This window comes from Rana temporaria, chromosome 2 (assembly GCF_905171775.1).
Source record: "Rana temporaria chromosome 2, aRanTem1.1, whole genome shotgun sequence".
In the NCBI taxonomy this organism is placed as follows: Eukaryota; Metazoa; Chordata; class Amphibia; order Anura; family Ranidae; genus Rana; species Rana temporaria.
The window spans coordinates 460,923,301-460,951,278 of record NC_053490.1 but is presented as its reverse complement, the minus strand read 5'-3'; the positions used below and the strand labels follow the sequence as shown (position 1 = coordinate 460,951,278).

General features: G+C 43.2%; 1 protein-coding gene across 1 annotated transcript in view; it reads left to right on the top strand.

The window, feature by feature from the left end:
* Nucleotides 1-25,337, top strand: part of ZSWIM7 (zinc finger SWIM-type containing 7) — a 172,126-nt gene extending 146,789 nt beyond the window's left edge. Inside the window, exons 5-6 of the mRNA XM_040338602.1 lie at nucleotides 2,662-2,766; nucleotides 24,986-25,337. Of these exons, the coding sequence (XP_040194536.1) occupies nucleotides 2,662-2,766; nucleotides 24,986-25,093 (213 nt within the window). The 3' untranslated portion in view covers nucleotides 25,094-25,337. The remainder of the gene's footprint in view (nucleotides 1-2,661; nucleotides 2,767-24,985) is intronic.
* The last annotated feature ends 2,641 nt before the right edge of the window (nucleotides 25,338-27,978 follow it).

Below are 27,978 nucleotides of genomic sequence, written 5' to 3'. Positions count from 1 at the left end.
CAAGGACGTATATATACGTCCTTCTGCCTGTACGTGCCATTCTGTGGACGTAAATAGGCGTGCGTCGGGCGTTAAGTGGTTAAAGTGATTGGAAGTCCTCAAGGTTTTTCACCTTAATGCATTCTATCCTTCAGCTACCTCCCCCCCCCCCCTTCTTACCTAAGCCCAACAATCCGATCCAGCGATGTGCACAAGCTCAGTCGCTCCAGCCTCTGTCCCTCTCCTTATTGGACAGATTGATAGCAGCAAGAGCCGTTGGCTCCTGCTGCTGTCAATCAAATCCTGTGACACAGGAGCTGGGCTGAGTCCCGCTGTCTGTGTCAATGAACACAGCAGCAGGACTCGGAAGCAAGCCCACACGGGTGCCCCCATGAAAAGTGGCTTTCCGTGGGGGCACCCGATGAAGGGGTGGAGCCAGGAGTGCTGGCGGGTCACCCAAGAAGAGATGGATCGGGGCTGCTCTGTGCAAAACTGTTGCACAGAGCAGGTAAGTATAACATGTTTGTTATTTTCATTAAAAAAAACAAAGGTTTACAAACACTTTTAAGTTTGCTTCACAATAATATGGTTGGTTTGCAGCGGTAAATGAAGTGGTTAAAAAAAAATAACGGTGCTGCATCTTTGGGATTTCTAGCAAAGCCCATCTTCTCCAGGAATAAATGACACTTAATATAAAACCACACTTACCAGCTGACCCTTAAAGTGGTTATAAACTTCTGAAATGAAATATCCCTCTATAGTGCGTACTTGCCGCAAAATCCAAAGCACCTAGTGTGGTTCCGCTCTGATCTCTCCTCTCTGTGCTATCTGCATGAGTGACTTCTGACCGTCTAAATGGACCCCACATAATCCCAGCTTGCCTCCCCTCCAGCACATAGAAGGTGATTGACAGCCTCAGTTGTGCATGTTTACCTATAAAACTGTGTAGAGGGGGGGGGGTGTCCATTCCCTCTATTTATGTCTTGGGTTACACTAAGCTCTCCGCTCTATCCCTCGCAGTGTGACGTCACATCCTCCGTTGCACAAACGTTATAGCGTATACAAACTATGGGAACAATTTATGGCATTTTTATCTATTTATTTTTTACTAGTAATGGTGGTGATCTGCGATTTTTATCGGCACTGCGACCGACAGATTGGACAATTTTGACACATTTTTGGGACCATTAACATTTATACAGCGATCAGTGCTATAAATATGCACTGATTACTGTATAAATGTCATTGGCATGGAAGGGATTAACACTAGGGGGCGATCAAGGGGCTTAAATGTGTGTTCCCTAGGTGTGTCCTTAGGTAGATTATCACTTGTAGAGCAATCTTATTGCAACGCGCAGTGTTATTTTAATTGGCAAATACATTTCATTAAAAAAACTGAACCTGAAAAAGAGGAGTGGAGATAAGCATAGTAGCAATCAAAGGTTCATTTTGGTTTTTATGCTTTTGTTAGAACACATACAGTTGGATCTCGTTGTTTTTTGCTGCATGATAGGGATGATGTTTGAATTCACTGCTACCTTGGGTTCAATGCACATTTTGCAGGTTTGAGAATCCTGGTCCTAAAAAATGTATGTGACAATTTGCCCAGGAGAATTTTCTTAAATGCATAGCATAGCCTTTGATCTATGGCCAGCAGGCTGAGAAGGGCCAGTAAGGGGGCTTTTGGATAAGCCAGCATCCTCACTATCAAAGAAGGGAACAGAGCCGCCAAAGTATCAGTGTATTAGAAATTGTTGTAGAATATTCTGGACATGTCGGAAAAAACAAATCTTTTGGGCTGCGGTTACTCTGTTCATTGATATATTGACCGCTGTGGTAGTGCCCCTAAGTATGGAGGTTTGCTTACTTGGCCTGGGGAGATCCCTCGCCCCTCGCAGGGCACTTAGAACCCTTCTTAGCCTACTTCTATTTCATCCTAAAATGGAAATCAAAGGAGGCCCCCCACTACCGTGATCTTTTTGTAATCCTTGATTAATGCTGTGTTACCTTTATATAAGGCTATTTACCTCTCTAGTGGATGCCCCCACAAGTTCTCCAAAGTGTGGGATATTTGGCTTGACTTCCCCTTGACTGCCACATCCTAAAACACTAGGTTCCCCCAGAAATGGTTGAGGAAAATGCTCTTGGGGATATTGTAGTTTACATATTAATCATATGTTTTGAGGGGGGTTTGAACTGGGGTATGCTCTGAGCCTCTGTTTTATGCTTAAAATGACAAAACCCCCAAAAAATTTAAAATTGTTGTTGGGAAAGCTGGTAAATTGCATAGGGCGAGATGAGGGTCACTAGGGAAACTAGTCTATCTGAGCAGAAGTTCTCCTCTTCCCCTCCCTCCCTGCAGTCATCTGAGACACGTCACAGGTCCCAGAAGACTGCAGGAGCATTAACAAAGTGCAGCTTGTGCATGCGCAGAGGGCAGTTGTGAAGACGAAAGCAGCATAGTTGGCTACCCACAGTTAGGATGCCGGCGCCGGGAATCTGAAGGCTAGTGAAGAACTAGCCAGGGTTATGATAGCGCTGGATTCCAGGAGAGGTAAGTGTCCTTTTTATTAAAAGTCATCAGCTGCTGATTTATTTTTTCTCCAGAGTGAACCTTCTCTTTTTTTTATACCATATATACAGCACTGCCTGACTGCTTGTTACTTTGTTGTCTTAAACTAGGTTACGGGGAGCTCTGGTAAGCTGTACACCTGCTACAAGGCATGCCACTACTGTTCCTGTCCTGCCTTCACTTTCTTAGTGCTCAGGAGGAGTGACAGCATGCTGGTAAGTAATATATGTACAGTATACCAGGCGACAAATGGAAAACTGCATTTAATACCAGGACAGGACATGCAAAGATGCAAATAATGAATAATATATTTATCATTGGCAGTAAAGACAACTTTTTCCATGTCCTGTGGTGAATCATTATCCATGGGACACCTGCATATCTCAAGCAATGGGTGAACAGCTTCTGAAAAGTTATCTGAAGAGATTTCTTTATATATAATGCAAGTGGCTTAAACCCAATTTCATAAAAAAAATCATAAAGTAGTACTTTATACAAGTTTTGTACAAGTTTAAGAACATTTAAATAGGCACTATGGGAAGCTATACTAAAAAGCCAAAAGTTTGTGGATACCTGACCATTACACCAAATTATTTAGTTCATTTGCTTCCAGTGAAGTGTACTGGTGATGCTGCAGCATTCTGTACAAACACATTTTACACATTCCTGTACTTACAATATTGTGTAAACATACTGATGAAGTCCGTTTTCTGTTCGAGCCGCAAAACCATTGTGACATTTAAAACGAATATAACACTGCATATATTGTTTCTTACCTTAAAGCGGTGGTTCACCCTCATTACCAACATTTTAGCATTAAATTAGGCATAGTAGCGCGAGCTACAGTATGCCTGTATTTATTTTTATAGCCCCGTACTCACTGTGCAATCGTATATAGAAGATTCCGACTCCCCGCGGGGAATGGGCGTTCCTATCCAGAGGGAGGATGATTGACGGCCGGCTATGGCACGTCACGCTCCCCAAAGATAGCCGGAGTAGGTCTCGGCTCTTCACGGCGCCTGCGCACAGACTATGCGCAGGCGCCGTGAAGTGCCAAGTCCTATTTCGGCTATTTCCGGAGAAGCGTGACGCGCCATAGCCAGCCGTCAATCATGCTCCCTCTGGATAGGAACGCCCATTCCCCGCGGGGAGTCGGAATCTTCTCTATACGATTGCACAGTGAGTACGGGGCTAAAACAAATAAATACAGGCATACTGTAGCTCGCGCTACTATGCCTAATTTAATGCTAGAAAAAAAAATAGTTTTATTAGGGTGAACCCCCTCTTTAAAGTGGAAGTAAACCCTCCTATTGTTTTCAGCCAAGGAAGTGCCCATCTTGACCTCTGTTTAATCTGCAACTGCCATGATGCTGTACATGTGACCTGTTATGAAACCAGCCATTGGATGGTTTGGCAGTTTGGTTGAGAGCACAAACAAATGTGACAGCTAGCATTTCCGGCATGCCGGGAATGTTCACTGTTTTTGTAACTATGAAATTGAAGGGTTTACTTCCACTTTAATGCTATATACAGGATCGTGCAGTCAGCTGTCAATCTGAACAAAAAAAGGATGTAATGTAATGTAACACACATGATATAGGAGTCTCTGTTGCCTGTCTATCTTATTTCACTCCTTTTGCATTAAAACATTTACGGTCAGTCAGTGACTCATACCTGCGCTTGCCGACTCTGTGGTGCTGGGCTCTGTGGTTCCGGTGGTGCTGGGCTCTGCGGTGCTGAGCTGTGTGGTGCTGGTCTCTGTGGTGCCGGGCTCTGTGGTGCCTGTTGGTGCTGGGCTCTGTGGTGCTGGGCTCTGTGGTTCTGGGCTCTGTGGTTCCGGTGATGCTGGCTCTGTGGTTCCGCTGGTGCTGGGCTCTGTGGTGCTGGGCTCTGTGGTTCCAGTGGTGCTGGCTCTGTGGTTCCGGTGGTGCTGGGCTCTGTGGTGTTGGCTCTGTGGTTCCGGGGGTGCTGGGCTCTGTGGTACTGGCTCTGTGGTGCTTCTGGGCTCTGTGGTGCTTCTGGGCTCTGTGGTGCTTCTGGGCTCTGTGGGGCTGCTGGGCTCTGTGGTGCTTCTGGGCTTTGTGGGGCTGCTGGGCTCTGTGGTGCTTCTGGGCTCTGTGGGCGGGCTGGGGCCTGTGGCGTCACTGTGAAAATGATTAATGCCAGCACGCACAGGCTGAGTGATATCAAATGCACTCCGCCTGTGAGAGAAGGCGCCGTACAGAGAAAGCAGCAGCTGTAGTAGAGAGAAAGCCGCTGCTTCATCTGTACGGCGCCTTCTCTCACAGGCGGAGTGCATTTGATATCACTCCGCCTGTGCGCGCCGGGACATAAAAAATGTAGCGGCTGAATCCCACCACTGGTCACAGTGCACCTCCTGGAGCCGCAGCAAAGGTTCAAAAGAGCCGCATGCGGCTCCGGAGCCGCGGGTTGCTGACATGGTGTAGGGTAACTCAAGGGGCCTCCACACAGCCCTGTCCTCAACCCAGGTAAACACTTTTGGGATAAACGGGAACACCAATTGCGAGCCAGGGCTTCTCATCCAACTCCCAGTCTCACAAATCCTCTTTTGGCTGAATGGGCACACATCTGGGATGGCATGATGCCATCTCCTTGTTCAAGCACCAACAGCATCAACATTTAAGATTAGACAGGTGTGGATGGTATAGCGGTGAGGGAGTGTGGCTTGTTATGTATGCATGGGGTGGTTTATGTGCAGACTCTGTATGGGCACTAAATAAGCAATGTGACAATGTCTCTTTAAGGTATCGCCTGACAAAAACTTTTTTCTTTACTGGAAAATGTTGGAAAGGTTTAAAACCACTTTTGGGTTTTAGTGTTCTCTGTGTCCCTATTTGGGAGATTTCCCTTTGTTTACGTTACCAGATTCTTTGAATCCTTTATACAACAATATTACTGGGACAAGAAGAGAAGGGAAATCTCCTTGATGAAACCTTATACAGCAGTACAAACTTGATTTCAAAACTATAACAATAAAAAAGTGTTTTAGACTTAACTCCACCACATTCTCTAAATATACTACGTAAACAGAAATTAAAGTGTGATTAGGAACACTCCAGTGACAATCTAAAATATATTTTTTTTTTTATCCAAAAGAAAAGTTTATTGAAGCACTGGTAAAAGCTTACATACATCGAGAAAATACAATCTAAAATATTTAACATGTTACATATTTTATTACAAACAAAATGCAAAAGAAACATATGAAAATTCATAAAATACACATATATTTACCAATAATTAAAAACAACTGGACAACACCTCTGCCCCTTGTATGACTGGGTGTTTTGTACATTAAAACGGAAGACCTATGTATCCAGAATGATAAGGTCAATTTTCTATTCCACATGTAACATTACTGGGTCCCAACATCCATTGGACTGAGCAGAAATTGTCTTATCTTTAATTATATAATCACAGATCCTTCCATAGACATTATCCAAAGGGATGGTACAGATGAATTATTCACCTTTTGGATAGGTATGAAATGGGTAATATGAATAAACGCCTAATTCAAAGCACCTAGATGATTGGTGGATCATACTTCAGGCCAACAAACTGGTAACCCCAACGCTAGGGATAATGTTTCACTGTGGACTAAACCATGGACCTAACCAACTCCACTTAAGTACAGCAGGAGGGGTAACTAACTGGTCATGCCTTGCTCAAGTAATAAGGACATTATTAGCCAATGATGGATACACAAGAAAGTGCCTCTTTCACATAATCCAACAATAAGGCTCAAAACGACTGTGTTTCCCCCGAAAGTAAGACATCCCCCGAAAATAAGACCTACTTACAGTTTTGCCTCTCGCTGAAATATAAGGCATCCCCCCGAAAATATGACCTCCCTGATAATAGGGCCTCCCCTGAACATAAGGCATCCCGATTAGAAGGCCCCCGAAGCTACTGCAACTTTGTACCATGGACCGCAGCGGCGGGCGCCGCCGCGCAGCTCACTATTGGCCGCAGCGCAGACGGAGCATCAGAGAGCCCACGCCGCTGCCAGGACATGCTGCTGCCTGCTGCTAGCTCTGCCCTGACGGAGTCTGGCCAACTCACAATTGGACAGTGAGTAGCGCAGAGCAGGAGTCGGGTTCAGAGGTGACTGAGGTAGGGGGGAAATGTCTGATAAAGGGGTGGGGGGATGTCTGGTGAAGGTGTCCACTGGCACAGGGGTGGGGGAGGGGGATCACTTAAAATTACATTTGTTCAACAATAAATGTGTACTGTATTCATCTTCATGAGAAAATAAGACATCCCCTGAAAATAACACCTAGCGCATCCTTGGGAGCAAAAATTAATATATGACACTGTCTTATTTTTGGGAAAACAGGGTAGTATATGCAACTTTCTATCTGTCAGGGCAAATGTGATCATGGGACAGTGCAGTTGTCACTCAGGGGCTAGGACACTGGCTGTGTGAATGGTGGAAAAGCTTCTTGAGTGGAGGAGGTAAAAAGTTGGACAGTTGGTCCAGAACTTCCCATGTACAAAGTAGTAAGAGTGCAACACCTATCTCTTAGAGGGTAGGACATGCGCTGTGGCTACCCAAAATAGTAGAAAGGCTAGAATATAATGAGTTGGACCGTTGGTACAGGACTTTGGGGCAGATCCTCAAAGAAATTACGCGGCGTATCTCTTGATACGCCGCGTAATTTCGAAGTTTGCGCGTTGTATCTTTGTTTTGGTATCCACAAAACAAGATACGACGGCATCTGTGTTAGATCCGACAGGTGTACGTCTTCGTACGCCGTCGGATCTTAGATGCAATTTTTCGGCGTCCGCTAGGTGGCGATCCCGACGTAATCCGCGTCGAGTATGCAAATTAGCTATTTCCGACGATCCACGAACGTACGACCGGCCGTCGCATTTTTTTACGTTGTTTCCGTTCGGCTTTTTCCGGCATATAGTTAAAGCTGCTGTATGGTGGCGTACTCAATGTTAAGTATGGCTGTCGTTCCCGCGTCTAATTTTGAAAATTTTACGTCATTTGCGTAAGTCGTCCGTGAATGGGGCTGGACGCCATTTACGTTCACGTTGAAAACAATGACGTCCTTGCGACGTCATTTGGAGCAATGCACCCTGGGAGTTTTTATGGACGGCGCATGCGTAGTTCGTTCGGCGCGGGGACGCGCTTCATTTAAATGAAACACGCCCCCCTACCCACCCAATTTGAATTCCGCTGCGAGAGATACACTACGCCGCCGTAACTTACGGCGCAAATTCGTTGAGGATTCAAACCAAAGCCAAGTAAGTTACAGCGGCGTAGCGTATCTTACATCTGCGCCGGGCGCAGCGGATGTATGTGGATCTGCCCCTATGTGTGCAAAGTGGTAAGGTACGATGTCTAGGGAGCAGATCACTGGCTAACCAGAATGGTAGAAGGACTTGCTGAGTGTAGGAGGTAACGAGCTGGACAGTTGGTCCAAGGCTTTCCGTTTACAACGTGGTAAAGTGCAATGCCTATTTCCCAGGGGATATGGAACTGGCTGTGGCGGACCAGTATGATAGTAGGGCTAGTTCAGCACAGGAGGTAATAAGCTTGACAGTTGGTCCAGGGTTTTCCATATACAAAGTGGTAGGTTACAGTGCAGGGTAGGGACAGAGGGCCAAATCCTCAAAATCGTAGCCTAACTTAATTTTTCCCATTTAAGTTACACTGGCGGGAAATTTCTACCTAAGTGCCCGATCCACAAAGCACTTACCTAGAAATTTCACGCAGTGTAACCTAAATTCTCCCGGCGCAAGGCGGTCCTGTTATCCAGGGGGCGATGACAATTTAAATGAGGCGCGCTCCCGCGCCGGCCGTACTGCGCATGCTCGTGACGTCATTTTCCCGACGGGCAGCGTGCAAAATTACATTACGCCGGGCTTTGTGGATTGCGACAGGACAATAAAGTTACGCACCGAAAAATAAAATTCAAAATTTAAAAAAAATCGCGGCGATCGAAAAAAAGGTCTGTTTTTACAAGGTGTAAACAGTTTACACCTTGATAAAGCAGCCCTAATTTTACGTATGCAAACGTAAACTTACGCAGAAAAAACAAAGCTGAAAAGCTTTGTGGATCTCCGTAATTCCTCATTTGCATATGCAAAGCGGCATTTCAATGCGAAATGCCCCCAGCGGCGGATGCGGTACTGCATCCTAAGATCTGACAGTGTAAGTCTCTTACAGATGTCGGATCTTCTGCCTATCTTTGGAAAACTGCTTCTGAGGATCAGTTCCAAAGATAGGCACAGGGATACGCAGACTGAACAGCAGTTCCGCCTGCGTATCCCTTTTGAGGATTTGGCCCAGAGTTCTGTGCTCAGCATAGGTGTAAAGTGAAGGTGTACATTTCGGCAGGTCTGCTCAAAGAGCTTTTTAAACCTCTAAAAAAGGCAGCTGGTAAGGCACCAAGCAAAGCCAGAGACTGTCAGGGCTTTGGTGGTCCTCATGAACTCACATACTATACCTCTTCTAAGAATGATAGTGTTCAGGGCTAGACTGAGACCAAAATTTGGCCCTGGACTTCATACAGACCGGCCAGGGCTCAAGTCCTGCGGGAACGCGTGGGAACGGAGTTCCTACACTTATTTCACAGCAGGAACGCAGTTCCCTTTGCAGGACTAGAGCAGCCGAGCTGCCCGAGCCGATCCTTCACTAAGCGGCGATGCCCAGCTCGATTGACTGTCAGGGGCAGGCGAACCTTAGTAATCCTTTATGTTACTGGCCGCTTCCTGTATATGGATTCATCGGGTAGTGTGCGGGTATTCAGTCACTTCCTCGATGCCGCAATGTCTCCTGGGAGCTTTTGTCATTGTTCCCAGGAGATATTGTGGAGGTCTGCCGCGAGTTATCGTGGGATTTAGAAATAACTTGCGGTTTAGTAGTTATGCATATCAGCGTATCATTTTTTTTTTTTTTTTTTGGTGGCGGAGTGGATCTTGGGTGGGAGTTCCCACACTTTTTTCCCCAGGACTTGACCCCTGAGACCGGCCCACTTTAAGTTTGCAAACAAGCACAAAAACAGTATTCAAAACTATACGCAATTGTGCAAACAAAAACATAAGTAGCATAACATAAGGAGTCCTCACTCACCTCGTTTATTATTTCACTTATTCTCTTCTGTATTTTTCTCATCCTTCTCACATCACTGCATAAAGTGGATGGCGAGCTGCACAGCCATTACTTTGACAGGCTGCCACTGAAACCGGCCCACTGAGCCATCGGCCCACCGGGAAACTCCCTGTAGTCCCTATGGCCAGTACATGCCTGATAGTGTTCCGAATTTTACCTGTAGTATACAAACTGGCAGCATCAAACATTTATAAAAAAACATGCTATTGCTGACCCTAAAACACTCTTTTCATTATTCTGTAATCCAGTAATTCCAGTTTTATGAAGGGGTTGTTCTGTGCTATTCTATTATTTAAACCGCCAGGCTATATTTAGAAGTTTGATTTTGTGCCGTAAACCTAATATCCTTTACCTCTGTATGCCTAAGGCAATATGGTATAGCTCTTTTGTTATGACCTGTTATAATTTGTTAATATTGTGCTCTATGCCGTGCCTGGCAATAGTCATCAAGCTAATGAAATAATTCTCTTCCACGTGATATAGTAAATAAGCCAGGCTCAAGGGCTTGATCAATATAGAATTAATGTGAATACATCATTCAGACATCAGATTCTTCCTGCGTATAATATCAGTGTAATTTAATGCCATAAGTAAGACATTAAGAAATGCTGTTAAAAGAAAAATCGGAGTTCATTAGGGCCATTTGGCTGGCCTCATTGACAGCCGTTGCTATGGTGACAGGGTGAATAACCGCTCCATTTGTGTCAACCTAAAACATAATGGTAGCCATGAAGAGAAAGTCCAGCTGCAGTATGTCATCAGTCTGGAGCCTGGATCCCAGAGAACCAGTGAACCAACAAATCCTTACAGATGGCGTATTGTTATTTCTGCCACAAAATAACTGTAAAATACAACAAACTGACCACATATGTGGGAACTAAACTCCTCCAAGACCCCACAAGAAAACATTCCTGTCTATAGGAAGAATAAATTGTTCTATAGTACCAGCCCTTCATGCAAATCCTTAGTTTTAAGGACTACATCACTCAACTGATTCTTTATTCTTTCATGTCTTATATCTGTGTGTACAGAAACAAATATTTTTAATTGATTGTAACTGCTGTTTATGTACAGTGCAGCTCACAGTAGCCTCAGAAAATAAACAGAAATGTCTGCATTTTCAGTTATCAGAAATAATAGCATTTTATATGTATTTAAATGAATAAAATCCTTATTTAAAGGGGAGTTCCAGCCAATATTTATGTTTATTAAAAGTCAGCAAAAAAGTGTAGCTGCTGGCTTTTAATAAACAGACACTTACCTGCTCCAGCGTTCCAGCGACGCGCCGGCCGGGGCTCCGCTCCTCTTCCCCCCTCGCCGGCCGGCGTCTTCATTGTCACTGTGGGCACCCGGCCGTGACAGCTTTCAGCTTCACGGCCGGGCACCCACTGCGCATGCGCGAGCAGCACTGCGCATGCGCGCGCGGCCTGGCGCTGCGCTGTTTGATTGGACAGGCGATCGCCTAGGACCTGTCACGTGTCCTAGGCGATCGCCTACAGGGAGGGGCTGCCAAAAGGCAATTAAGCTTAATCGCCTTTGCAGCCCACTCGGCGGAAGGAGGAAGTGGGACAGGAAGTCCCCTTCTCCTGAAGCCCCCACTCCCCCCCCAAAAAAATGACATGCCAAATGTGGCATGTAAGGGGGTGAGGAGTGGGATAAGCGGAAGTTCCATTTTTGGGTGGAACTCCTCTTTAATTAGAATTATGGTAAATATTCAAATGAAATGTATGAGCATATGGGAAGCATTTATGTATGTTTTATTTTTGTTTGTTTTTTCACTTTTAAAGACTCATTCTACCCAAAACTGATATTCACTTGTTGGGTGATTACCAACAGGTTAACCACTTAAGGACCTTGGCTGTTTTTCAGATTTGTTTTTTTTTCAAGATTAAAATCGTTTTTTTTTTGCTAGAAAATTACTTAAAACCCCCAAACATTATATATATATTTTTTATAACACCCTAGAGAATAAAATGGCGGTCATTGCAATACTTTTTGTCACACCATATTTGCGCAGCGGTCTTACAAGCGCACTTTCTTTGGAAGAAATTCACTTTTTTTAATGAAAAAATAAGACAACGATAAAGTTAGCCCAATTTTTTTAGATTGTGAAAGATAATGTTACGCCGAGTAAAATGATACCCAACATGTCACGCTTCAAAATTGCGCCCGCTCGTGGAATGGCATCAAATTTTTAAAATTAAAAATCTTCATAGACGACGTTTAAAAAATTCTATAGGTTGCATCTTTTGAGTTACAGAGGAGGTCTAGGGCTAGAATTATTGCTCTCGCTCTAACGATCGCGGTGATACCTCACTTGTGTGGTTTGAACACCGTTTTCATATGCAGGCGCTACTCACGTATGCGTTCGCTTCTGCGCCCGAGCTTGTCGGGACGGAGTGATTTAAATTTTTTTTTTTTTGTTTTCTTATTTATTTTTATTTATTTTATTAATTTTACACAAAAAAAAAAATGGGTCACTTTTATTCCTATTACAAGGAATGTAAACATCCCTTGTAATAGAAAAAAGCATGACAGGTCCTCTTAAATATGAGATCTGGGGTCAAAAAGACCTCAGATCCCATATTTAGACTTCAATGCAAAAAAAAAAAATATATTTTGTCATTTGAAAAAATGACAACTAGAAAATATTGCTTTTAGAAGCATGGGCGGAAGTGACGTGTGACGTTTTGACGTCACTTCCGCCCTGCTATGCTATGGGGACGGGTGGGGGCCATCTTGCCCTCACTCGTATCCCAGCCAAGGAGAGGAAAGGATCCGATCGCCTCCGCCGCTGCCGACGGCTCCGGTAAGCGTATGCTCAGAATCACGTCGCAAATACTCCCTACGAAACTACGTTGGCTCAATGCTTTCGACGTGAACGTAACCTACCCCAGCCCCATTCACGTACGCTTACGCAAACGACGTAAAATACGACGGCTGTTCTGTCGTCCATACCTTGCATGGGCTGCGCCACCTATAGAGGTGTTTTATCTTTACACCGGCGTATGTCTTATGTTAACGGCGTAGCTTACTGCGACAGGCGTACGTACGTTTGTGAATCGGCGTATCTTGCTCATTTACATATTAGACGTGTAAATACACGTACACGCCCCTAGCGGCCAGCGTAAATATGCAGCCAAGATACGACGGCGTAGGAGACTTACGTCGGTCGTATCTTGGCAACAGTGAGGCGTATCTCAGTTTAAGAATGCGCGCAAAGATACGATGGCGCTCATTCGGATTTGCGACGGCATATGTACTGATATCTGGCTATATGTGCCCAGTTCACACCACAACACTGGTATCCCGTGCAGATTTTTTCTGCACAGCAACTGACATGACAGAAACATTGGTGTGAATGGGGCACATAACTGACGTGCATGAAAACTGATGTAAACTGATGTCCCTGTAAGTGAAATCTGTGCAGTTTTCCCATCAGTCTTCATGCAGGTATGGTGTGAACTTTACCCATAACAACTTGCTTCTTGAGGCTGCCATTTGCTGAGGACCAGAGCCCCCAAACAGCAGTAAAACATAAAGTGGAACTAAACCCACTGATTTAAAGTGAAAGAAAAAACCCTCCTATTGTTTTCAACCAAGGAAGTTGCCACCATGGCCTCTATTTAATCTTCAACTGCCATGAGGCTGCACACATGATCATTTATGACACCAGCCATTAAATGGCTTGACAGTTTGGTTGAGAGCACAACCAATGTGACAGTTGGAATTCCCGGCATGGCGGGAATGTAAATGTTTTTTGAAACTGTTAAATTGATGGGTTTCCTTACGCTTTAACGGTTTCAAAAACAGTTACATTCCTGGAATGTTGGGATTGCTAACTGTCACATTTTCTTGTGTCCTCTACCAAACTGTCAAACCATCAAATGGCTGGTGTCATAACTGACCACATGTGCAGCACAATGCAGTTTAAACAGAAGCAACTTCCTTGGCTGTAAAGGGTTTAATTCCACTTTTAGGCTCCTTTCACACGAGAGTCTGTTCTGCCGCAGTTAAAATCATGTTTTGTTATTTTTTGAAATTCAGCGAATCCTGGCTCAGCATTCACTTGCAGTTGTACAATGCGATTATCTGTTTTTCTTTCCTTGTTGCTATCTGCAGGTGAAATAGTACACTGCGATTATCTGCAGTTATGTGCAGATAGCCGCACATAGCTGCAATAAATCGTTCCTGGACGCAGTCAAATTCATTTTTTCTAACCGCACCCCATGTAACAATACTGTTACTAAACGCAGTGTGTGAATGGAGACATAGGAAAGCATTGTCTGAGTTTAGCTGTGGTAGATAACTTGATCTTTACGCAGCTAAAAGCTGAATTCTATCTGCCGGTGTGAAAGGGGCTTAAGGCTGTTAGCAGATCGGCCTTTACAAACTCAGCAGTGCCTAAAATGGGAGAGCGACTGAGCATGTGCAGAGCAGAGTGAAATTGGTGTATTACTGGTTTTTAAACAGTATAGATACTTCTTTTTAATGTTTTCTATAGCTGTACCTGCAAAATTATCCACCCTGAAGTGATCTAGCAGGACTTCATTTTCTGACTAAAGTTCCACTTCAATCAATCAATGGTAGGTGTCATAGATGTTCAGGTACTCCAATGTTGAGGTCTCCTCTCGATAATGGCAAACTCCATTCTTTATTAAAAAGAAGAAGGTAGGGGGCGCTCACTGACTGAATAATTATGTAAGTAAATGGGTGAACAGTAGGATAATTGATTAAATAAAAACAGATCAATTAATAAAATGTCCAAACAAATCCAAAACATGCAATTCCAGTGCAAAAGTAAACCAAGTGGACAAGTGGAAAAAAAGAGGTGAAATAGGCAATCAGTAACCTATATAAGACAGGTGGATAAAAATCCAGTAAATAAATAAATAAATAAATATATAAATGTGCAACTGACAACAATCAATGTGCAAAAGTGGAAAAGTCTGGTACAAAATAAATTTTTCTAAAAAGTTCATATTTCATAATGATGTGCAATAAACTCCAAAAGTGCAAGCAGGCACTTCACAGGATCACCGTGATTACAAAAGTGCAGGTGCTGTTTCTTCCCTTGCAGGTGCTAAAAACAGTTTCCCCCAGCCTCTCACCTTAATAGGCTAAAATAAAAGCCTTGCTGCAATATCTCTTTAGGACTGATTACTGCTCTCTCCTCATTGCTGTCCCAGCTCCTGATTTCACATGCACAGCAGGCTTACACACACAAGTTACTGGTGTGATCTAATAACCCATAGATCCACAGCTCCAAACACAGCCAGCCTCCTCACATCAGCTCACTCACAGCAGTTACCTCAGAAGTTCCTCCTTCACAGTCCTCTCCTGGGATAAAAATAGCGGCGCTATACCACCACCGCACATACTGCCCCAGTGTGAAAGGGGCCTTAGTGAACAAACAGCATTGTGAAGGAACACACCAGGACAGGTCAGGGATAAAGTTGTGGAGAAGTTTAAAGCAGGGTTAGGTTATAAAAAAATATCTGAAAAGATCTGGGCCCCCCCTTTCCTGACCTGCAAGGCTGCATGCTCAGATAAGGGTCTGGTATGGATTTAAAGCAGGACCCCACGCGTTTTTTGTTTTTTTTTTGCTGTGGAGTTCCCCTTAAAATCTAAACCAGACCCATAGGGCCTGGTATGGATTTTGGGGGGAACCCCATGCCGTTTTTTTTTTCCCCTAATTCTGTCATAGCGTTCCCCTTAACCAAAAACTTGGTGACGCAGAAGGAAGACCACCCGCGACTCAGAAAAAGGAAAAGCAGTTACGGATACTTTTTTTTTGCTGCTGGAAAAAAAGATTCAAATAGCCCCCCCCCCCAAAAAAAAGAACCACTGCTGACGCAGAAAGTGGAAACACCTGCGACGCAGAAGGGGGGGGGGCAGCAATTATGCCCTAAATATTCTTAGTGCTGCTGCACCGCTGAAAAAAAAAAATAGTATACCACTGTACTAATAATTGCTACTGCAAAAAAAAAAAAAGATTAATGAAAAAAAAAAAAAGGAGTGGTGACACAGAAGTGTTGTACACACCAACACTCATTGGCACCAAAACACTGTGTTTTTCACACTACACTGTATTCTATACACTGCACTATATACTCTGCACTGCACTGTATTATATACTCTGCACTGCACTATATACTCTGCACTGCACTGTATTATATACTCTGCACTGCACTATATACTCTGCACTGTATTATATACTCTGCACTGCACTATATACTCTGCACTCTATTATATACTCTGCACTGCACTATATACACTACGCTGCCTGCACTGTGTTATATAGTCTACACTGACTGCACTGTATTATAAACACTACACTGACTGCACTGTATTATATATTCTACACTGACTGCACTGTATTATATACACTACACTGACTGCACTGTATTATATATTCTACACTGACTGCACTGTATTATATACACTACACTGACTGCACTGTATTATATATTCTACACTGACTGCACTGTATTATATACACTACACTGACTGCACTGTATTATATATTCTACACTGACTGCACTGTATTATACACAATCCTGGCTCTCACAGCACATTGCTCTGTGATTGGCCAAAGCATACAGGTGCATGCTTTGGCCAGTCAGCAGCCATCAATTCTGAAAGTTTTATGGTGCAAGAAGCTTAGTTACCATATTTATCGGTGTATAACACGCACAGGCATATAAGAGGGAAGTTTCAGGAAAAAAACTTTCCACAGCCCCCCTGCGTATAACACGCAGGCACAGTTTACCCTCTATTTTCAGGGTAAAAAAGTGAGTGTTATACGCCAATAAATACAGTAATTCCCCAGCATGTATTTTATTGGTGTATTGAGCTGGTGTCTCTATTTCACTTGGGATGAAGTAGGTGGAGTTGTGTGAAATAATGCAGATTGCACTTGCCATTGTGCCCATTCTCTTACTATGGACTGTTAAGCTATGCATTGGCACCCTAATTTATCTTCTTAATTCACCTTCATGTGGCAAATGTCACTCATAGAAACGTTTATGAAAAATGTTTAAAAGATGCAAGCCAAAGTATGAGATGGAAAACAGAGCCCCAGAGGTGAATTGAATTTTCCCACGAGCAAAGTTCTCATATATGTATCTTTTTAAAGCTAAAAATAGTTTTATTAAAATGTATTTGGAGAATTTGGCAGGTCTGTCAGAAATGTAGGTGAGTCAGAGGTATGCATGGCATCTGTGTCAGAACCAGCCTGTGTGATTAATTATTTTTAATTATCATTTCCTGGTACCTATTTATCAAGTTCTTTGGCCAAAGACATAAACTGAAATAGACAGTGACAGAGGCATTATAGGTTGAGTTTGGGTAGGATGTCATGATTATCATTCTTACTTATATTGCATGTTTACCATCCCTGTTACACATTCCTTCATTTATGCTGCAGATGATTTATGATTCTGTTTGTTCTATATTGTATTATGCCTTAGGCCTTGTACACACGAGCAGACATGTCCGATGAAAACGGTCCGCGGACCGTTTTTATCGGACATGTCTGCTGGGATATTTTGGTCTGATGTGTGTACACACCATCAGACCAAAATCCCCGCGGACAGAAAACGGGGTGACTTAGAAGACACCGACATTCTCTGACACGGGAGTTCAATGCTTCCACGCATGTGTCGAATCAATTCGACGCATGCGCGGGATTTCGGGCCAGCGGACATGTCCGATGAGTTGTACTAACCATCGGACATGTCCGACGGACAAGCTTCCAGCGGACAAGTTTCTTAGCATGCTAAGAAACTTTTGTCCGCTGGAAACCTGTCCGCTAGGCTGGAAAACTGTCCGGTAGGCCCTACACACGGTCGGACATGTCCGCGGAAACTGGTCCGACGGACCAGTTTCAGCGGACATGTTCGGTCGTGTGTACAAGGCCTTAAAGTGTGTGAATTCCAAGCAGAAAGGAAGCCCCATATCGAGCCCCTACTATGTGAAACCATTTGTAGTGAACAGTGGCCCTTCAACCATTTTTCAATTGTAGCCCCACATTTTCTCAGCAGTTGGCTCTGCAAATGAAATCCTGAATTTCAACCTTAAAGCCAACCATACAATGATCGAAATCTGCTCAACCAGTTGAATTTTGATCTATGTATGGGCAAGGTGGTTGTACAGAAGCTGATCTACTGATCAACCTCTGTACAACCGCCTTGTCAGATTTTTGCTGTAAGCAACAGCACTGATCAGTTTATGCTGATGACAAGGAACTCTCCCCCACTGTCAGAATACAAGTTTTTTTTTTACTTTTCAATTTTTTTTACAGTTGTGTGTGTGTGTGTATATATATATTTTGGGGGGGTCTTCGATGAGATATCAGGGGTCAAAATCCCCTAGACCCCCATATCTCTTTTTTTGAGACAGAGAAAGGGACTAAAGATAGTCTGTAGCACTTTACTTGAATGTATAAGGAATCTGTATAGAGATTCCTCATTCATTTATAAAATGACAGTCTGATACATTGTAACACTCGCAGTTTACTATGTATCAGCTGTCAGTGGGACATATAGGAGCGTAGTGATCGTTGCCTGTGCCCACTGTACTACAGGGGGGCTTGGTAAACACATGGCAGTAATAGGGTTGAAGTGGACTTAAACTTCCATAAAAAGTGCTTTGTAATGTCTGCAAGTACCAGTGGTAAGTTGGCCCTACACCTGTAGATTTTTATTTGAAAACCCTAATTTTTGGAACACTCATTCAATTAATTTGACCAATTTGACAACCACTTTTGAGCTGAGTTAGCAAAAAAATTAAAGGATAATCATGGAAATGTTTTCCCAAATCTAATGGAAACCAAAAAATGTCTATTTTGATCAATTGGTTCCCTGCCAGGAAACATCTTAAGTATTATACACATGAATTTGTCAAAGTTAACCCAGATCATCAATAGAAAATCGAGACATTGACATGGTACTCAAATGAAAAGTTGTTTAAAGTTAGTTGATTCTTGTGACCAGCCTGCCTGATTATCACAAGTCCATATCTCAACTACCCTTTCTACCCCCCTTTGAAGTGTGAGGCCTCGTACACACGACCGAGTTTCTCGGCAGAATTCAGCCAGAAACTCGGTTCAGAGCTGAATTCTGCCGAGAAACCCGGCCGTGTGTACACTTTTGGCCGAGGAAGCCGACGAGGACCTCGGCGAGGAAATAGAGAACATGTTCTCTATTTCCTCGTTGTTCAATGGGAAATTTCAGCTCGCCGAGGTCCTTCGGCGGCTTCACAAGGAACTCGACGGACAAAACGATGTGTTTTGCCCGTCGAGTTCCTCGGACGTGTGTACGGGGCCTAATACTGATTTATGTCGGCATCTCAAGCCCCTTTGTTTGAATATTGGATGCTTTACTGTGATATCTTTAAATTGAATAAAATATTGTACCAGAAAATAGTTGAGTAAAGTACCATTGAATGCGCTGATTAAGGATTTTGATCTTTTCACATTTGAATGAAAATCTTCAGGCGTAAGGCCACCCTCTTGAATCCTAACTCCAGTGTGTACACAGGTTTTTAACTTCTCTGCAAGTCACTCTGAGGTCCTCCCACTCATGGAATTAAAGTAGAAGTCCAGCCTGAGGTTTTTAGGCTGGGCTTCTCCTATGGGCAGGGCTGATCCGCCCTATAGGCTCACTATGTAAGCCGCTTAGGGCCCCGCAAAGCTGCGAAGGGCCCCCCAAATTACTAGAGGCCCCGCCTGGTGAGAAGTCATTTTCGCCCCCTCACCCCGCTTCTCAACTCGCTGGGTGCATGGGAGAAGAGGTAAGAAGTCAGCACCCCCTGCTTCTCAATTTAATGTAAGATGTCATTTCCGACAGCAGAACACCCCCTACCCCGCTTCTCAACTTTCTTTAATGTGACATGTCACTGTCGTTAGCGCCCCCCCGCTTCTCATTTTTAATGTGTCATGTCATTTTGCTTAGGGCCCCAGGGAGGTTAGGATCGGCACTGCCTATGGGTCACAGGAGTGCAATTCGTTTTGCACTCCTGTGAAGTCCTGTCTGAAGTCCGCTTCCTGCTGACGTCACTGCCATCATTCGGGGCAGCGCGTCATCACGACTTCCAAGTCTGGATCCGCCAGCTGCCCTGATTGATGGCAGTCTCAGCGAGCTGCTGAGACAGCCCCTCCACTGCTCAGCGCTCCAATGAGCATGGAAAAGCAGAGAGGAAAGACGCTGACTGACAGTCAGCAGCTTTCCTCTTGGAGATCTGTGAGAATTGAGCCATGGGTGATGTTCGGTGGCTCGGTTCTTAGTGCAGAGAACCCGGGGGACAGATGGAGCATCGTTCTGATGCTCCATCAACCGAGGTAAGTATGAATCAAAAAAATAAATAGAACCCATACTTCTCTTTGGAAAGTGGATAGTGGATAGTGACAGCTGTGGCATTTGACAGTTGAATGGCTGGAAAAGGACAGCGGGATTGATCTGAAGACTAACGGGCAAATGTAGATACTACAGGTTTTCTTAACCTAGGCACTTCTATTACTATAGCCACACAAGGTCAGTTTCACTTTAATTTCCATTATACATACACCCGGCATAAGAGCACAATGACCCAGTCAGGCTGTGATGCATTTTACTGTATTGTCTGTGTAACATAGCACGTTTTCTAACTGGAGAGAATGCAGAGTGATGATTTATGCATGTGATTCTGCTCCTTTGCTGCGAGCTGGATAGATCCTAGATCACGCTGTATTGCTCAACTGCAGTATAGCTTGCAGGAAGGTCCAGGAACTGGCTGTGCTATGTTTTGGCACGTAAGGCAGCTTGCATGTTTGTATTTCAGCTATGTGTTCAGCTGTTTGCCTGAATTCAACTTTAACATTTAAAGCATAACTAAACCCAAGAACAAATTAAAATATTAAATAGCCATTTGCCATGATTTACCATCATTACCGCCATTTGGTGGCTCCATTAATTCTCATTTTTCATGCTAAAAACATTTTCAATAAGTACAGAAAATACATGTTGATCTTGTCAGAAATTCAGTATCCTTGTCACTTCCCAAGAGCTGACCTGAAAGTATAAAACGATGTTATCGCTTCCCATCATCCCCAATGTAATGGAGGGTAGCAAAGGCAGACATGTTTAACGTCTATGCTAGGTGGCAACCAAATTAGTGAAGTAGTAAGAATAACCCCCCCCCAGGGACAGGAAGTTTGTTAATTGCAGGATTACCAGGTAAAAGCAAAGGGGAAAAAAGTAAACCAACACTGCAACCACAACTAAGGACTGTCAAACTGCAATGTAAAACATTTTTGCTTTGTAGTTTAGTTACACCTTTATCTAACTCTAACATTTATTTAACACTTAGGCCCCGTACACACGGTCGGTTTGGTCCGATGAGAATGAACCGAAGTTCATTTTCATCGGACCAAACCGACCGTGTGTATAGCCCATCGGTCTGTTTTCCTTCGGTCCAAAATTTTAAAACTTGCTTCAAAACCGAACCGATGGACCGCTGCCCCATCGGACCAAACCGATGGTTAGTACAGAAAAGCATCGGTTCAAAACCCGCGTATTCTCAGAATCAAGTCGACGCATGCTTGGAAGCATTGAACTTCGTTTTATTCAGCATGTCGTGTGTTTTACATCACCGCGTTCTGACCCGATCGGATTTTGAACTGATGGTGTGTACGCACATCAGGCCGTACGGCCACTTCAGGTGTTCGTGTACGGGGCCTTAAAGTTAACTCCTGGTGTGAGCTCTAATACAGCCTATCACTATCACCCCTTAATCCTGATATTTACTTTCTAACCTTTAGCATGGACCAGCATACTTTAGTGTATACAGTGCCTGAATCATATTTGCTAAAAGCTATCTATCTTAAAAAATAGAAATAACCTCTGAAGGTGGGATTTTATAGGCAACAAAATATACTCAAAAAATCATAGAAAAAATATTTATTACATAATATAATTACAAAAAATAGAACAATATCATGATGTGCAAAATGTTTAAAACATGGATACTGATTCAATTGGAGCTATAACAATAATACTATCCGTCATCAATTACACGTCACCAGATCAACTGGTCACAGGTAGAGGCGGGTAATCCGACGCATTTCAAATGTAGGGCATTCTTCTTCAAGGAATATTAAAGTATCATGATCTACAATGAATCAAAATACAAATTGATATTAAACATCAGACAAACAAGCAATCACATTCCCACATCCTTAGAGTGTAACCAAATAGTGACTCACTTTTCTTTTAAATCATATGTACCAGAAATCTGTGAGTGCATTTCCCATGATAGTCCCAGGCAGAGGTACTTATTCTCAATCCTTCGCGTTGAACATATTCCTCATCCCTATATCCCATAGGTGAGCAGGATAAATACCATCCAATCAAATAGCGTTTAAATGCAAGCCAGCACCAGCTATACCAAAAAATAAATAAACAGAGAATAGGGGGCAGAGAGAAAAGAAAACATCAGAAAGGCCAGGTCTCCAAAAAGTTCCAAGGGCAGAGAACATATCAAATGGCCACTCACCCATGTAACGGAGAAGGAAAAGACTGATCCCCCAAGTATGGTCCAGGAACGGGCCAACAGGCCCAGAGCAGTCAGAAAAAACACCTGCTGCCACCAGGATGTTCCTCCCAAATGATCCCCCTAGCTCCTGGTATAGCACAGAATTACCTCCTGAACCTCCTGGTTGCGGAGAGATGTGTAATTGATGATGGATAGTATTATTGTTATATCTCCAATTGGATCGGTATCCATGTTTTTAACATTTTGCACATCATGATATTGTTCTATTTTTTGTAATTATATTATGTAATAAATATTTTTTGAGTATATTTTGTTGCCTATAAAATCCCGCCCTCAGAGGTTATTTCTATTTTTCTATGTATAAGGGATGATGGCAACCACGTTTTCTTACATGAGTTGGTCTTTTTCAAAGCTATCTATCTTGCACAGAGATTTCATTGGAGAACTAAGCTATGAAAATAACAAGTTTGGGGCAAGCCATAGTGAGTCTAGAGCAGTACAGCCTTTAGTCAATCCAGAAGGAAGGAATTAAGAGGTTATATGTAATATGGCTTTCAGTAGTAGAAAGCTACTGGTAGGTGGCTGTCAGACTTGTCACACAATGAATATTCTATCTATAGCATATAAAGATTTGGGTCCTGCAAAAACTCAATAGTAACAATTATGATGCACATATATTACAGAAGACTTCTAATCATTGTGGCATTTGCAGTTTCTAATTATGACCTAAGGGGGGCCATTCATACTTCCACTTTTGTGTTAACACACATTTTTATTTTGAATGCCACCCTAGCGCACTAATAGAGAAGTGAGGAACTCACCCACGCTGCAGCACTGCACAAGGCATGAGCAATGATGCATATTGATTTTTGTCTTTATTGTGGTGCGTTGGCAGCCTATTTAAAACAAATGGGCTGTTTTGTGCAATGTATATTAATGTGTGACACATGATAGTGCTAAAATGTTAATAGCCCTACATTGTATATGCCTGGTTTTAGTTTTAATATTATTATGCAGCATTTTTGATGTGAGAATGCATTGTGTATAAGAAGTATACATTTTACTGTGCACGTTTAAACTCCTTATTGGAAGCGACTTGAAGCATCTCCCTAAGAACCGTTAACGTAGCTTATACTGCTTGGACAGGCAATGTGAATAAGCAGTTAAAGATGTCAAGGGTGTACAACAGCCCAGAAACACAATACAAAAAAGATTTACATACCAGTGGACACACTTGCCTTTTAACAATGTGCATTCACTGATCCACAATGCCTCACTGCAGGATGGCATTTATAGAGTGTGTTTGGTGCTGGTTTTGAAAAACATCATCAGAATGGACTCAACCACTTAAGGACCGGAAGATTAGCCCCCTTAATGACCAGGCCATTTTTTGCAATATTGCACTACGTCGCTTTAACTGACAATTGCATGGTCGTGCAATGTTGTACCCAAACAAAATTTATGTCATTTTTCCCCACAAATAGAGCTTTCTTTTGGTGGTAATTGATGCGCTATAAACAACAAAAAAATTATTATATATTTTTTACTAGTAATTGCGGTGATCTGCCATTTTTAGCGGGACTGCAACATTGCGGCCGACAGATCGGACACTTTTGACACTTTTTTGGGACCATTGACATTTATTCATTGATCAGAGCTAAAAATAGTCCTTGGTTACTGTATAAATGTCACTGGCAGGGGAGGGGTTACCACTAGGGGGCGATCAAGTGCTTAAGTGTGTTGCCTGGGAGGTATTGCTAACTGTATGGGGGCGGGCTGACTGGGGAAGGAGAGAGAGAGATCATTGTTCCCAACCACTAGAGATCTCTCTCCTCCCCTGACAGAAAGGGTATCTGTTGGTTTACACCGACGGATCCCCTTTCTGCCTGTTTCTGGAGAGATAACAGGTGGCCGGCGGACATCGAGTCCACCGAATCTGCTGGTTGGCTCCCCCTCTCGTGAATGGGCACGCACACGCCCACAAATCGCTGTGTACGCGCCCAACGTACAATGGTGGCGATTCGCACAGGGGAGCCAACTTACTGCAGTACAGCGGCGGCAAACGATTCGTAACTAGTTAAGTAGAATATTAGTTTAGTCTATGTGCCAAACCATGTACAAATTGTTTCATATTTATGATGGAAAATAAAGATGTCTTGAAGCTGTCTATATGGTAAATAATATTAATTAGGATTAGAGCTCACAACAGAGTGGGAATATAAATCATCGGTCATGTATAGTACCTTGAAAAAGTATTCATACCCCTTGACATTTTCCACATTTTGTCATGTTGCAACCAAAAACGTAAATGTATTTTATTGGGATTTTATGTGATAGACCAACACAAAGTGGCACATAATTGTGACGTGAAAGGAAAATGATAAATGGTTTTCAAATTATTTTACAAATACCTATCTAAAAAGTGGTGTGCATTTGTATTCAGCCCCCTTTACTCTGATACCCTTTACTAAAATCTAGTGGAACCAATTGCCTTCAGAAGTCACATGTGGGGTTTGAACGGCATTTACATATGTGGGCGGGACTTGCATGCGTGTTCGCTTCTGCGTGCGAGCTACCAGGGATAGGGGCGTTTTAAAAAAACATTATTTTTTTTTTTTACTTTTTTTTTTTTTTTATCCTTATTTTTTTTTATCGGGAACACTCTGTGCACTCTATTTAATAGAAAAAGTTTCTTTACAATCACTCAGAAACCAATTTTTGGTCTGATTACTAACTTTTTCTTGTCTTTTTTTCAGTGCAAACATATCCTTGCCATCTACCTCAGCCAGGCCTTAGGAGTGTGCCAGGAAATTACAGTGTCCGACAAGCAGATGATTGACATTCTACTGGCCGGAGAAGACTAAATTGCCATAATGCTCTGTGGTGACTTTTTTTTGTGATCTCTTAGCCAGAGCTGTAGAATCATAACTCTACCAGTTACATTAATCCACCATACATTTCACTTGTATCTTCCTTCCCTCAGACATCATGAAATCACTTCAGAGTCAGGCTAACAGCATTGGTAAAGGCTCTGTCGCTTGAAGCCTCGTACACACCACCGAGAAACTCGACGGGCGAAACACACCGTTTTGCTTGTTGAGTTCCTTGTTAGGCTGTCGAGGATCTCGGCGAGCCAAATTTCCCCATTCCCGTCGAGGAAAAAGAAGACATGCTCTCTTTTTGGCTCGACATGATCCTCAAAAGTTTCCTCGTCGAAAAGTGTACACACGACCAGTTTCCTTTGCAAAAAAAAAACAGCAAGTTTCTTGCTGGTTTTTGCCGAGAAACTCGGTTGTGTGTACGAGGCCTGAGAAGCAGGAGGGGTTGGTTTCACCATTGTGGTTGTGTGCATTCATTATACAGAGAGAAAATAGGAGTCAGGGTGGTAACTCTGAAGAGAGTTGTCACTTTACTTATAGACACTGATGTAGCACAAAAGGCATTCACACTTCTTTTTTTGGCAGCTAAAATTATATGTTTTTAGTTTTGTTGTTTTTCTTTACATTTGTTCTTAGACATAAGTCCTCCAGATCAGCTCAGGTTGTGCAACTTTTTTCTTGTATGTAAGTACTTGAGTACAGGGATTTCTTCATACTTGTGTTTATAAATAACAATTTGTCTATTAAAAAATGTAAAAATAAACTTTTTATTTTTTTTATTTACGCTATGGGTGATCTATACATTTATCAGCAGGATGGAACCATTAATTTCTAAACAATGCTGTTACATGATAATATATTACACCTATGTAAGGGAGATCGGTCTATATACAAACAGCAGTGAACAGGGATTTCCTAGGAAGAGATAGTAATGTTTGTCTTACACCTGTTTATTCCAGATGTTCATCCATCAGTGACAAACTCCCACACAATGGTGTTTATTAGATGAATTTAACAGGATGTTAAGGCTGATGAAGATACATAGTAGTGATCTGTTTATCTTGTGCACAGTCGGGAAGAGTTTTTCTGTTTTTTATCATGGTCAGTGTCCTCGTCCAGGAGATGTCCCCTGATATTCTGTTGTGGTAACACCCTTTCATACCTTATACACCCATTCTCAACCAGGGTTCCTCCAAAGGTTTCTAGGCATTGGTGTGCGCAAGGGTTGTGCCTGGGCACACCCTAGTACTGGGGGTGGCAACCTGTCTAAAAACCTTCATTGCCAGCCCCAGAACCTAGACAGGAGGGGCGGCATTTAGTAGAACCGATCTGTATTTTCTTCCTGCAGCAGCTGAAAGTAGGCTTCTCCTTCTCTCCCTCTCGCCAACATTCAGCTGTCACAAGAGGAAAATACAGGGGATCAGTACCAATATGTGTCACTCCTCCTGTCCTTATTCCTTCTCTTTCTGCTGCCCAGGTCCCCCTGTGTGTTCCCTTGCACCCCCCCCCCCATTTTTTTCAGGATAGAGAGAGGGGAAGATGATGGTAAATACATGCATATGTGTTGGAACTATCAGATGCACACCCTAATGCATGGGTGCTCAACCTGTGGCCCTCCAGCTGTTGCAGAACTACATGTCCCATAATGCCTCTGCCTTTGGGAGTCATGCGGTATCATTTGCCTGACGAAGAGGTCCTGTGCGACCTTGAAACGTTGCTGTTTTGATCGCTTTCATGCATTAAATAATTTTTGGACGTTTTTCTAAATGATCCTCGGTGTGCTGGCGAATATGGCTACATGATTTCAAGTTTCCGGTTCCAAGCTGGTAATCGCTTCAGCTCCCTCTTTTCTTATTGGCTATTTTCCAGGAAGGTGTGCAATTGGAATATTTTTGAGAATGCTTGTTTAACTGACAGCCTTGCAATGCCTCATGGTACTTGTAGTCCCGCAACAGCTGGAGGGCCACAGGTTGAGCACCCATGCCCTAATGCAATAGGCTGCGCAGTTGTTTCTAGGGTTCCTTGAGCTGTGGCGCATTGACCTCCTATTTGATGGTAAAGTTCCAGGGCCAATGCCATTTGGCAAAACCAGCAGCATCACACCAATGATCTTTTTAGCTCTTAGTAAAGGAGGCATTCTTCCTACTACCCGCCAAAGTCAGGGGCATTTTTGAAGTTGACCCTCATTGAATTGGTGTGGGTCCTCTGGGGTAAAAAGGTTGAGCAAGGCTGCCATAATCTATACTCTCAATACAACAGAAATGGAAAGGAAAATATGCAGTTGTTCTTTAGTTATAGACTTCTCTAATCCCTTCTCGAATCTCTTAATAGGGTAAGTCCACCCAAAACTGATGTTTCAAATTGCTGGAGGAAGACATAATTAAATGGTTGTCACAGATGACATCCAGGCATTGCCTGTTATATAGTAAACAATAAAAGTGGTGGCTTTTGGTGTTAATGTTTTTTTATGAACATATCTGTTAAAAGCAGTTTTACACACACTCAGGTCTAACAGCTACACCCAACAACCCACACTTTCTGCAGCAAGTCACAGAACCACATGGGAGAAAAAAAGTAAATTACTTGGAGTTAGGTTATACACCATGTAGCACAGGTATAAAAAGACACATTTAATAGCAGCAAATACGGAGTGGACCGTTTTTGTGTCCGCTCCGTGTGTGTCCGTCGGCTTTAGCGGGGATCATCCGTAATCCCCGCTGAGCTGTCGGCGGACAGGGCGGTCCCCGCACACTGTGCAGAGACCGCCCTGTCTTTCCTCCGCTTTCCCCTATGGGGAATCGGATGAAGACGGACCGTCTGTCCGTCTTCATCCGATCCGTTTTCTTCCGTCCGAAAAACCGGATCCTGAC